General features: G+C 40.3%; 1 protein-coding gene across 1 annotated transcript in view; it reads right to left on the bottom strand.

Moving 5' to 3' along the window:
- NEK10 (NIMA related kinase 10) overlaps positions 1 to 14,185 on the bottom strand; it is a 311,866-nt gene that overhangs the window by 250,008 nt on the left and 47,673 nt on the right. Inside the window, exons 8-12 of the mRNA XM_029243936.1 lie at positions 7,677 to 7,718; positions 6,185 to 6,263; positions 5,165 to 5,232; positions 3,465 to 3,544; positions 1,973 to 2,059 (exon numbers count right to left, since the gene is read on the bottom strand). Of these exons, the coding sequence (XP_029099769.1) occupies positions 1,973 to 2,059; positions 3,465 to 3,544; positions 5,165 to 5,232; positions 6,185 to 6,263; positions 7,677 to 7,718 (356 nt within the window). The remainder of the gene's footprint in view (positions 1 to 1,972; positions 2,060 to 3,464; positions 3,545 to 5,164; positions 5,233 to 6,184; positions 6,264 to 7,676; positions 7,719 to 14,185) is intronic.

Genomic DNA, 14,185 nt, shown 5'->3' on the forward strand with positions numbered 1-14,185 from the left:
TTCCTGGATGGTGTTATTTATTCCCATGGCTTCAAACACTCCCTCTACCCTGGCACTGTGATCTCAGCCCAGGCATCACTCCAAACCTATAGAGGTTCCAGCAGTCACTTAACTGTTCCACAGGCACTCACCCCACTGTTTCTAAACTCAGTCATTATCCTCCTCCCCAAATCAGCCCTTCCATTTACGTCCCCGATCTGGACTCAGGACACCACAGTCTTTTCAATTTCCAAGCCAAAGACTGGGAATCCTCCAAGACACTCCCTTCTTCTCCAACCAGTGGAGAGCCTTTGGTGCCCCCTGTTTCCTGGGCAAGCACTGGGGTTAATTCTTCTGTGAGTCCTGCAGCTAGCTAAACCCACTGCCCCTCCATCCTTGTGAGCCTCGATTATGCTCAAGATATAAGCTTCTCTGTCACTCTCCTCTCCAGCATTTCCATTCTTATCCTGCTTCACAATTCCTTTCCCTGAGCTAATTTTCCATGGCTCCTCTCCCTCCCAAACTTTTATGCTCTGACATATGTTCTTTGGTAGACAGTACTCTTCACCTTCTCAAACTTTCTACACCAAAAATACCCTCCTTGTTCTAAGTGGATCTCATTGTGTGGCTAAATTCCACACTCCACACACTGCAATCAGAATAACTGTCCCCACAAAATCAATCTGATCGTGATTAAAATCTGTGAGTCTCCACGTTCATGATAAAAACCACACTACTAGGCACAAAGAGCCCATCATGACCTCGCTAAAGGTATCTCATCTATAAAATATAGAAAGAGAATTGCAGATCAAACAGATTAAAACACAAAAGTGCTTAGAGCAGGGCCTGGCATGTAGAAGGCCTGGCCAAAATTAGCTGTTTCTAACTTATCAAAATTAGCTCTATTTCTAACTTATCTAACTTATTATCTAACTTATAAGCCAACTTATCTAACTAGTTTTCTGGCACCCTCCCTCCTGCACTCTGCTGTAGCTGCGCCCACCCATGCACGCTCCTCTCTCACACAGCACTGCAGGCCTCCAGGTGGGAGCATATTCTGTTGTCACTTGCTCTCTTCCTCTGCCTAGACAACTGCTCCTTCTTTTAGGAGACTTGGCATGAGCCCTTGCTCTGACTGGAGGTGCTGCTCCATGCCCTCAGGGTATCTATCCTGTGCACCCACTGACCACACCACCTACAATGTTGTGGTGAAACTGATGATTTGTGCGTCTGCCCCTCTCCTACGCCATGCGACCATATCTTATTCATCTTTGGTTTTCCAACACCGGTGCAGGGGCTATTGGGTGAATCAATTCAGACAACCAAGTCTAAGTATAGTTTGTAAAAGAGGGTTAAATTGGCTTAGATGAAGAATTCAAGGGATTTACTATGAGTTAAATGTCAGCGTTTTATTGCTTGGGATTTCTGTTAACTATTTGCCTCTTTAGAAAATTATGACTTACTCGACTAAATATCATATGATGCAGGTAACCTAAGGAATATCTGGATACAGTAAGTTTTTAGGGCAATAGGTAGTTCAAGTGAAAATGAGTTCATTTTACTCTAGATTCTGTTTTGGTCATGAAATAAGTCAGTAGCTATCTTAATGTATTTTACTTGCCTTAAGCAAAATAGATTTTAGGAATCTAATCACTTATTCAACACACAATCTGAAATTACTGAAAGTAGAGCCACTTCAGAGTTTCTTTCCTTAAGGAGACAGGATGTAAATAAATGTAATAAAAAAATATTAAAGACATAATCATGAGATTTATATATTTCAAATCTATGACCAGTTCTAGAAGTAAAGCAGGACCAAAGACAAATCGATATATCTCTTTGCTATTGGTTACTTTATATAAACTTAACTAGAAGATAAATGCCAAGTTGACGCATGATATTCAGTTAACAATGTAAATAACATAAGTAAAATAATAATGATCATTTTCATTAAATGTCAGACACTGTCATTTTCCCCTGTTAGCAATCCTACCTTTTGGAAAGCAAGTCATATTCATGTAAAATTATCAGCAGATTTTCTACAATGTTGAGTTCACTTATCTTCTCCCTACATTCTGGACTACAAATTGAAAAGTGTTAGTAACTATGAAAAATGTATTTTACCATATCCATGTATTTAATATCTTAGCCCTCATATTATCCCAGGAGGAGAAACAAAATGCAGTGTAGCTCTATGGGGCAGGGCTACATTAAACTCCAACATTCAATAAGTATTATATGTCACAAATTTAAATTTGTTTAATAACAGTATGATGATAACATGATTTCCTTTGGAGAAAGGGAATCATGTGCTGTTCACAAAAAAGCAATGATCAGCATTACTCACAGTAGCCAAGATATAGAAATGACCTTATATATCCTTTGATAGATGAAGTGGACAAAGAAAATGTGATATACATATTTATATAGATAATTGAATATTTATATATAGTTATAATTGAATATAATTATATATACATAATTGAATGTTGTTCAGCCATAAAAAATCCTGTCATTTGTGACAATATGGATGAACCTAGAGAACAATCTGTTAAATGAAATAAGCCAAACAGAGAAGGGCAACTACCATACGGTATCACTTATATGTGGAATTTAAAATAAACAAACAAAACTGACTACATAGAAACAGAATAGAATGGAGGGTGTTTACTAGGGGCTGGAAGTAGGGGGAAACAGGGAGATGTAGGTTAAAGGGTACAAACTTTCAGTTATAAGAAGAATGAGCACTAAGGATCCAATGTGCAGCACAGCAACTATAGTTAATAATATGGGGCCGTGCACTTGAAAGTTGCTGAGAGATCTTACATGTTCTCGTCACAAAACCAAAAAAAAGAGTTAACTATGAGAGGTGATGGATGTATTAATTATCTTGATCTTGGTAATCATTCCACAGTGTATATGTGTATCAAATCATTATGTTGTACACTTCAAATACATAAAATTATATTTGTCAATTAGTCCTCAATTAAGTTGGAAAAAAACCCAAAAAACAAAAAAGCAGTGATCCACTTACTGGTATAAAAACATATTTAAAGCTTTTTAACTTAAAATAATCATAACATCTGTAGGGGTTATCTAGAATTTTTTAAAGGGCAAAAATATTTGAAAATGTTAAAATATAAATAGGGGAGAGAATGAAGAAAACAAGTCAGGGAGATTCAACTTCCAAGACATATTGTGTAATTTTGAAAGTAGAAGTAACTGAGGGTTGGATGAAAAGACTAGGTAAATATTTCTAGTCAGGGAAAAAAAAAAGAAAATTTTAAACTGCTTTGCTGCTCCAACTTAAATTCTAAAATGATGCTTTTCTATCCTGGATCCTTTTCAGTATAGTTATGGTACTTCATGTTTATTTTTCACAAATTTTAACTAAGTAGATGACAAAATAAGTAGAGAAACTGATCTATTTTGCATTTCTTCCATCTGAGTTGCTAAAGCAGCAGAACTTATTAAAATACACTCACCTTTCAGCTAAACTAGCCACAGCCAGAAGGGCACCCAACAGAACGTTAGTATCTCGGGCACTGAGTAAATTTACTAATGTCTGAAAAATGAAGTAAAATAAGGTTTAATTATGTAAGTACTACAAGCTTCTTGAACAGTATGTTTCCTTCTAAAGATCATAGAGGCTTAACTTCAAAATTTGTTAAACATTCACAATCCCCAGTTCTTAAGGGGCAGGCATCCACCCCCTCTTCAGACGAGCTCCTTGTAAGCATTCCTTGCCCAGGACAGGAAGCAAAGGGACCACGATACATGGCCCTCTACTTCCAAGTGCCCACGCTGTCTGCTCTCTGTCTTCTGGTAGCGACCAGTCACTGAGCACTCATTCTGAGTTGGGCATTGGCATTGTGGCAGGCACTTTCCAAATTATGAAAGTACTTTTTCAACAAAATGTTGAAGACTGTCATTTTTTCCCAAACTCAGCAAGATATGCTAACACTACCAGACAATCCATTTGCCTCTCAAATTTCTGAGTAACATCACTGAGTTGGGAGTCATCTATATCTTATCAGTCACCTTCTCGGGATTCCCATTACTACAAATTTACATATTTTCCCTCTAAATTTTTAGAACTCAGGGTCCCCCAAAGCACACACCCAAACATACTTCAGACCAGAGCTGTATAACAGCTCAGACCTGTTATTCAGACCTGTATAACAACTACTAGGCTGATTTGGGGTTTCTATTATGTGGGTTTTTCCCCTTTATGATCTTATGCATTTTCTATGGAGATATTATTATCTTTGTTTCTCAGATCCCTTCCTCTTCTTCTTTTCTCACTTTTTCCTTTCTGTCTTCTAACATAATGTTTCTCAAAATGCAGTCACTGATATATCATTTCACAATTTTTGTCATGTCCACCCTTAACACCTTAATGCTACTCAAAAATGTTCTTCAAATTCTAAGTGATATCAGTGAAATATATAGCTATTGAAATAAAAAATGTTGACCTGTATTATCACTAAGAATCACCCCCCCCATACAATGAGCAGCATGTGTTAACACATTTTAGGCAACTTTGCTCTAATATATGCTGGCAAGTGGCTTCCTGGGATATAAAAACTCAACAAATTATTGAAACCTGGCTCTAGGCAGCTACCAGCTAAATAGTTTTGCTGTAAATATAAATGTAGTCTGTTTTGATTAAACCTGCATTCATTCATCTTGAAATATGTATTTGACCCATAGGCTTATAATACTAAACCATCTTATTATGAAGTTAAACCATATGAAATTGACCTACACACCAGGGTAATTTCACATGGTTCAAACTAATATAACCTCATGTGTCAAATGGAATGTATTTATATGTATACATACATATATATGTATTTATTTATTTATTTGTAAACACACACCTAGGGTCAGTTTATATATAGTCAAGGTTTTACAAGCAACATTTAAATTAAGCAATAAACTTAGTTGATTAAGCAATAAAGAATTAAATGACATAGAACAAAGAAAAAAGTTTCAGAAAACCTTTATTTGCTGTTTCTATATTTACTCCTTAGGCGGGTTAGCAGAGATTGGCAATTTTAGGCTAGGTTAGCAGGCTTGAGAATTATAATTACACATGGCTTGACCACAAGGGCTCTGGACTCTAGCATGTGAACCACCACCATATGAAGTTGAAGCAGGAACTCCTTCTGGGACCACTCACCTTGTGGGCTCTGCTTGTGGTGACCCATTCTCTTTGATCTTTGACAGCAGCAAGCTTTTGAAAAATATCTATAAAGGAATGGAATATCTCAATGAGGGATTTGAAGCTTAAAGGGGGTCAGTGCTCACAGAGCCTCAGGTCTCAAGTACTGATGGGCAAACGAAGGATAAACGGGAACACAGGCCACACAAAAAGGACAATGGAGGGAGGAGGGACAGGGTTGATTTTTTTTACTTCAAGAATCATGTTTCAAGCTAAACTCGTATTTATTATATATTACTATTATAATAATAAAATTTGGAGATAGCAAGAAAATTAAACCTTCCCTTCCACTTAAAGTTGAATGAGTTCCTTAATATCATTACAAGTTCAAAGTGAAACCTATTCTTCAAAGATAGTCCCCATAAAGATTTCATGTGATGGACTTAGCAAGGTTCCTCAGGGGAGGGGAACGGCTGGCCTCACAGAACCTTCCTGGTCCCTGAGGCTCACCACAGATTCCTCTCTCCCTGGAATTGAGAATTAAGGTCCTGTCCTGTGCACACAAAGAAAGTGGGCTCACTCCCACGAGAGCAGGAGTGTGCACTCATCAAATCCAGAGAGCACGGAAGGTGGGCTGGGAAGAGCTTCCAAAAAGAGAAGCTTTGTAAGTGGGTATTGTTATTACCCCAATCTTATAGATGAAAAATGAATAGTCTCTGACATTTTAATAGAAATCGAAGAAGGCAAAAAATATTTTTACCAAAATTTGTTTTTATGGAAGGAAATCTCTCTTGCACTAAATAAACTAAGCTTGTGCTCAATGAAAATCTTTTAAAACATGAAATCGGGTTTTTCAAGGTAAGAACTGTGATCTAAAAATCTCCCCTCTGGGTACATTTTGCCACTGAGCATAACAGCTGGCATGGACTCTCAAGCCCATAGCTGGGTGGGGACCTCCGTGAGTATTCAAAGCATCCCCCCTTCCCTGCTGTAAATGCCATGCCCGGAAGGCCAGCTGCGTCCCGGGACCGGGCTTACACGTCATGTTGACCAGCTTGTCCACGCTGTGCTGCGCCTCCCCAGAGCCGAGGTACCCGTGGGCCACGATCTCCATGTACTGCGGCGGGGGGAGGGGGAGACAGACAGGCGAATCAGAGGGGAGAACGCTCAAGCACACAGCAGGTGAGGGGAAAGGTTGTGCACTTCTGAAAATGAGCTGTAGGTGGCACAACAGGCTCACCAAACAATACTTGGTGCCCCTGGGCCTGCTTCACTCAAGGGCAGAAGGGGGTGGGTTTCTGGGTTCTTGGCTTCTGTGGAACGCCCCAAAGTGGAGGAAGGGACCTGGAAAGATTGTTTAAACCCTCAAAAGTCCCAAGATGACTCCTAACTGGATAAATTTGTGTTGCAATTTAGCCTCCAAATATAAGATACAAATAAGATGCAATAATATAGTACATAGAATTTTAATTCTTCAATGTAACTTTTCAGCAGAATTTTAATAACACACTGCATATATTTTATCGACCTTATGTTTTATAATATCCTAAATTATATCTAACCAACATACAAGCAGATAGCAATAATCAGAATGAAATGTATGGGGTAGTCTAATAATCCCTCACTGTGGATGACTGATTGTAATAAGTTCAGAGAAACACACATAAATTTCTGACATTTTAATGAAAGTAAAATGGATAAAAAGATCCTTTACAATATAATTTTATTAAAGATTATTTCATTAAATGAGCTAAACCTCTAGCCAATTAAAAATTTTCTTAAAAGTAAAAACAAGATATGTTTTATCAATTTCCCAAGAATAAAAAAATAATAAAATAGATTTAATATTAAATTGCCATTAAAATTAATCATCCATTAATAACTCAGCATGAGTTTGTAGGGCCACGGGTTTATTATGAAAATTATTATTTCCATACATGGTATAGATTTCAGGAGAATGGGCTGTCTCAACTGTTTCCATGCCTGGAAATTTTGTTTGATTGTATTAGTAAGCCCAAACATTGGACTGTCTCAGCATATATATTCACCTCCTTACTTTGCCTCAGTAGTTACCAAAGCAGAAAAATAAATGAAGTCAAGATCATTCCTCCCATTGTCATTTATTTTTAATATTTTAGTGAGCACAGCAATTCTTTTTTGTGTGGAAAAGTTATGAACATCTTCATAACCAATATTTTCTCCCACCATTTGGTGTGTGCAATGCTGAGGCCTGGGGCCTGCCAGACAACACCTATTTATTTTCTTTACTAACTAAAGACAGGTGACCTTTTATATTGATAGAGCTTTCTCGTTTCAACAGGCTGGGTAAAGTGAGCCCAATCAGCCAAGAGAAAATGTCACGAGTCCCTCCCTGCTCTCTGTGTATCCTGCCTCATGCTCACACTCACAACCCTGCCTGCTCCTCTCCTTGGCATGCAGCTAAGGTAAGAAAGACATCTTCTGTCACACACCTGTGTAATCTCTGCCTAAAAGAGAAAGGCAAAACCAGCCACCACAGAAGGAATCTTACCTGAGCTAGGTTTTCAATCCCACCCAAGCTATGGAGTATTTCCTGATAAAATAAAAACAACAGAACACACATGAAAGATGAGAGTGGTGGGGGGAATGTATTTTACATGCAATCTATTTATTAAGTTATGAGTTTTAATTATTTTTTGAAGGCCCACATTCTAACATAAATATGGAAAACTTTAATGTTTTCCAGTCATACTATATTTAAGATAAGTTATTAATAAATATGAATGAAAGTTGGGTTGAGATTAAGAGAATGTAAGTATGCTCAGAACTGCAGCCTGACTCCTAATTCTTTTTACTTCCTTTCATGTCATCATAAAATGTTAGAGCTGGAAAAAGCTGTTAGATATCATTCCCTTCAACATCCTCATATTACAGAGTTGGAAAACTAAGACCCAGAATGGTAAACCATTTGCCTAAGTGACAGAGCCTGGATAAGAATCCAGCATCACTGAATCCTCTTCCTAGGATTCCTCTAGGCCTCTGCTTAGTGTGGCCCATGGACCAACAGCAAAAACATCATGTGGAGCTGATTAGAAATGCAGAATCTCCTACTCCCCCCAGACCTGCTGAATGACACTATGAATTTCAACAAGATCCCTGGGAAATTCACACGCCCAATAAAATCTGAGCAGCATTGCTCTAGTAGACTAGACGACAGGGCTTCTCCTTAAAATGATGTGGCTTATCCTAAACTAATGTAAGGATAATCATTGCAAAATGTCCTCAGATATAGGTCTTTAAAATCAATTCCCAATAACAAGGCACTGCATGAAACTTCTGAAAAGTGCTTATTAAGAGAGAGAGTGCTGGGAGGCTGGAGTTGTGAAAGAAACTGGTTTGGAGCTCTCCTAACAGTTGATGCTCTCAGGTTACCCACACTGACATTTATCTTGGGGTTAATGGGTTTCAGGTGGCCCTAACCTGTGTAACTCTATATTGACACCTCTCTCCTCACTTTCTATGCACACAAGGAAGTTATTTGAAATACAAACATTAGCCAACATTCCAACTCTGGAAAGTTCAGGGCAATGAGTACGTGACTGTGAGGGCGCGATCTCGTTCTACCCAGAAGCTGAGTGGGCAGCCGAGGAAAGGCTCAGGGGCTCAAGGCCTCCTGGGTCAAGGTTTCCTTATTCTGCGTGAAGGGAATTTGGAAGCAACATACCCTTGTTTAAATTAAGAATAAAGGTACATTTATAACGCTATTAAAAATCGTTCTATGACCACCTATTAATTTGAATTCCCATGATTGCTATTCACTTTAGAAGACCTATAATTAAAGAACGTAAGAATATTGTATACATTATCACTAATTATGGTGGAAATTTTATACATATAAAAATAACATTTTAAAACCACTTATATATTTTTTTAACATCTTTATTGGAGTATAATTGCTTTACAATGGTGTGTTGGTTTCTGCTTTATAACAAAGTGAATCAGTTATACATATACATATGTTCCCATATCTCTTCCCTCTTGCGTCTCCCTCCCTCCCACCCTCCCTATCCCACCCCTCCAGGTGGTCACAAAGCACTGAGCTGATCTCCCTGTGCTATGCGGCTGCTTCCCACTAGCTATCTATTTTACGTTTGGTAGTGTATATATGTCCATGCCACTCTCTCACTTTGTCACAGCTTACCCTTCCCCCTCCCCATATCCTCAAGTCCATTCTCTAGTAGGTCTGTGTCTTTATTCCCGTCTTACCCCTAGGTTCTTCATGACTTTTTTTTTTCTTAGATTCCATATATATGTGTTAACATATGGTATTTGTTTCTCTCTTTCTCACTTACTTCACTCTGTATGACAGACTCTAGGTCCATCCACCTCACTACAAATATCTCAATTTCGTTTTAAACAACCCAACCCAAACATGGGCAGAAGACCTAAACAGACATTTCTCTAAAGAAGGTATACAGATTGCCAACAAACACATGAAAGAATGCTCAACATCATTAATGATTAGAGAAATGCAAATCAAAACTACAATGAGATATCACCTCACACCGGTCAGAATGGCCATCATCAAAAAATCTAGAAACAATAAATGCTGAAGATGGTGTGGAGAAAAGGGAACCCTCTTGCACTGTTGGTGGGAATGTAAAGTGATACAGCCACTATGGAGAACAGTATGGAGGTTCCTTAAAAAACTACAAATAGAACTACCATATGACCCAGCAATCCCACTACTGGGCATATACCCTGAGAAAACCATAATTCAAAAAGAGTCATGTACCAAAATGTTCATTGCAGCTCTATTTACAATAGCCAGGAGATGGAAGCAACCTAAGTGTCCATCAAAAGATGAATGGATAAAGAAGACGTGGCACATATATACAATGGAAAATTACTCAGCCATAAAAAGACACATATTTTTTCAGCAAATATTTTTTTTTTCATTCCTGTTAGGTAAGATCCCTGGGTTAGGCTCTGAAGGGGACACAAATATATAGATGACAGAGGCTGACTTCACTGAGCTGCAAGCAAGCATAAGGCAGATGTAAAAATAACTGGAATTTAAGATAGAATTTGGTAAGTGTTATAAGAAAGTTATACATGAGGTGTTGTGATGCTGCAGAGGAGGGACATATAATAGCCTGCTGAGAGGACTAAGGAAAACTTTGTAAGGGTGGTAGCCTCTGAATGGGCTTAGAAGGATGGATAGCTGTGCTGAGAAGACATGGGGGGAGAGGAGGAAATAAAGGGGATTCCAAGCAAAGAGAACAAAGAGGCTCAAAAGTGCATAGAAGTTGCGTAGAAAGAACATCAAGATGTTCTATTACTGTGAAAAGCACCTCCCTAACACCATGAAGGGAATCTTTGGGAATAATGTTAGAAAAATAGGGTGAGATAAACTGGACATGTCCATTCAGACATGGACATGAGCCTGAATTTGAACTTTGCCATTCGGGTCTGATGAAAAGGTGCGAACAAGGGCCAATCAGAATCAGCCGTGAGCACATCGTCCCTCTAGTCTTAGAATGAACTGGAGAGGCAGGGGCATGGAGGGAAGCCCTGTGGGTTGGCAGGGGCAGCAAGAAGGGAGTGGACAGGTGGGCTGTCTTGGCAGTGGTGTGACCAACTGGGCATGAAAGGGCCGAGGGCAGGAAGGGAGTGCAGGAGGCATCTCTGTCTGCGAGCCAGGGTGACTGGGGGCAAGGACACGATGAACCCGGGAAGGGGAGAATAGGCTGGGTAGACAAGGAGACTGAGTCTGGACATGCTGAGTTGCTGGTGGTGTATCCAAGTGACAAAAGAACAACAGCCCGGGGAAAAATGAGGCCAGGGCAGAAGACTGAAATCTGGCATCGCTGACATAAAGGAAATTTAAATTTGAAGCTTGGGAGGGAGAAGACACCAGGGAGAGAATAATGGTTAAATGATTGGTCATGGTCATCTTTAAATGTTTACCTTGACAAAAATATATCTATCCAACAATCAATGTTAACAATATGGAACTAAGCCCATGTTTCCCAAACTCTCTCCTGGGAATAATCATTTTATTCTGTGCAGTGGGTGGTACTAGGTATTCTTAAAAAAAAAATATCATGATCAAATGGTAGGTTAAACAGAATGTAACAAATTATCTTATCGTAGACTAAAACTCCTCAGTAAAATTAAAAACTCCTCAGAGCTTTAATATGCTGCCGTGCACTGTAAGTCTCTAGTGGGAGAACCCGTGTGCAGCTTTCCTACATATCACCGGGCAGAGCACATTTCTTTTCACAGAATACTGACCAAGTCCTGTGGAGCACCGTGAGAGAAGCACTGCTATAAAGTACAATAAGGGGAAAATGCACTCAAGCAGTTACGCTCCATTTGTTAAACAAACACTTTCCCCGAGGACCGAGGCCCCGACAGAGACTGGAGCGCTGCGGGGACACGCCTGCTCTGACCTGCCAGCGTCTATGGGAGAGAAGACCACGAGGCACGCACACCCCTGGGCTCAGCATTCCTGGTTACTGATCTGAAAAGCAAACAGGACTGCGCGCCCTTCCCCATCTCAGCCCTCCTCCCCTGCATGGGCTGGAGGCTCATGGGACTGGGCTCTGGACTTCTGAAACTAATGGCCTGGAGAAAGTCCCCATCAATCTGAACTTCAGTTCAATGAGCCACATGTGAACAAATGTCCTTGCTCTACCCATTCCCAGAATTTTTCTCTTTTTAAAAAATTGATACAATAACATAATACTGATAAAAACTATATAGAACAATGGAGCACCCTGCAACACCAATCTGGCTGTTGTCAGTCCAGCACGATGTCACTGCGGCCCAGAGCATCAGGGCCCTTAGACACGCTCCCCTGGGCCTCTCGGCCAGCAGAGCAGTGAGCTCTGAGTGCTGCGCCCTGACCCACCACCCATGCCTCTGCCATCAGGGTTCCACACCTCTCATCCCTCCGTCTCAGTTGAAGGCCCCCCTATGCCCTGGCCTTTACTTATCTTTCCAGGTGTATTAGTAACTACTCTTCTAAAAGTCTCGTAGGGGGTGAGGAGAAGTTTCCTGCCTTGGAGTCTGGAGGAAAGGTGGTGCCATTAACAGAATCAGGAGCTGATTCTGCAGGTTGGAGGAGAGGGAGGACGAAGAGGACCCTGTGCAGTTACTGAGGGTCCTGTGCATATCAGGCTCTCTAACTCTTTGGCATCTGTATGCCTTTACACACTTAGAAATTACTGAGAATCCCAAAGAGCTTCTGTTTATGTGGGTTCTATCTATTTATATATATCATATTAGACGTTAAAAGTGAGGAAGTTTTAGAACACAAGAGTACACAAGCATATGTTCCGTCATTACACATCCTGTAGCCTTTACAAAGCTCCACTGCACACTTGTAAGGGAGTGAGAGTGAAAAGGCAAATAACACTGTAGCATCACTTTTAAGATAGTTTTGACCTTGTGGGACCCCTGGAAGAGTTTCAGGGACCGATGACGGTCCCCAGATCACACTTGAGAATCACTGTGCTGCTGTGTCATCAGGATCGCTGCCCAACATATACCTGGAAATTTGGGACTTAAATGAATGGAAAAGTCTGAGGCTGGAGATATGTGCTTGTGAGCAAAGAACAGCAACAAAATGATAGTTGAAGCCAAGAGCTTGGAAGATAGGGGAGAAGATGACAAAGAAAATAACTTTGGGGAAGGTTAACATTTATGAAGGCAGAATTTAAAAAAGGAGCAAGTAAATAATACAGAAAAAAGAAAAAATGATGAGTAAGAGCTAGAGGTTCTCAGGATCAGTGAAGGCAAACAGAAAATGTGGCAAAGGGTATGGGGTTGCTAAAGAAAGGCTTGGGGTGCAAGGGCAGCGGGGAGAAGGCCACACAGCTCCACTCTCCTTTAATTGTTGTAGCTGATGTAAATGTAGCTTAGGGGCTTTTAAGAATTTTTCTTAGGACTTCCCTGGTGGCGCAGTGGTTAAGAATCCGCCTGCCAATGCAGGGGACATGGGTTCAAGCCCTGGTCTGGGAAGATCCCACATGCCACGTAGCAACTAAGCCCATGCGTCACAACTACTGAGCCTGCGCTCTAGAGCCCACGAGCCACAAATACTGAGCCCATGTGCCACAACTACTGAAGCCCGCACACCTAGAGCCCTTGCTCCGCAACAAGAGAAGCCACTGCAATGAGAAGCCTGAGCATGGCAACAAAGAGTAGCCCCTGGTCACCGCAACTAGAGAAAGCCCGTGAGCAGCAACGAAGACCCAACACAGCCATAAATAAATAAATAAATAAATTTAACAAAAAAAGAATTTTCCCTTTATCCTTGATAAGCAATGTGTTATGACAGCTTACTGTAAGGAGTCCAGGTGGACTTTTACCTTTATCCTGCTTGGGACTCCAACTACACTTGAAATCTCCAAATATATGTCGCCCTTTAATTATGGAAAACTAAGCAATTTATCTTTAAAAATGGCTTCTCTTTCATCCCTTCCACTCTTTTCTTGCTGGAACCTCCATTAAGCATATACTGGAGCCTCTGGGTCAAGAAATGACGACTGGATCATGGCCCACCATGATCTTCTTAAATGACTTCCAGAGAGAACCTTGTACATAATATTCAATGAAAATTTCTACAACACATCAGTTGTAAAAGAAAGGGAGTGAGTTCAAGACCTATAGTCTGACCTTTCAATGAATGCAGTGATGAAGGTGAGATGAAGGCTTGAGGGGATAGCAGGTCAAGAAAAGGGCATTTTATGATAAAAGAAAACAGAAAGGGAGCCACTGACACTGTAACAAAGAAAACAGATGGAAGGCTGAACCTTGGCAAGGAGGAGGGTTTTCTTCAGAAATAAGAAGGGATGCAAAGGTGCATGATAATCCGAATATTTCAAGCAACAAAGAAAATATGAACACTCCTACCGGGATGGCTTCAGTTTTGCCTGTAAAACAGGTAATGCTGTAATCTGATAAGAATGACAGGGGTAGGAGGGGTCTGGGTATGAGAAGTGGAGATGGTCTGGAACAGCCACTGTGGATCCTGCAGTACTGACTCACCAA

The sequence above is a fragment of the Monodon monoceros genome, unplaced genomic scaffold (genome assembly GCF_005190385.1).
Source record: "Monodon monoceros isolate NGI ecotype Baffin Bay Population unplaced genomic scaffold, NGI_Narwhal_1 Super_Scaffold_3, whole genome shotgun sequence".
NCBI classification, from domain to species: Eukaryota; Metazoa; Chordata; class Mammalia; order Artiodactyla; family Monodontidae; genus Monodon; species Monodon monoceros.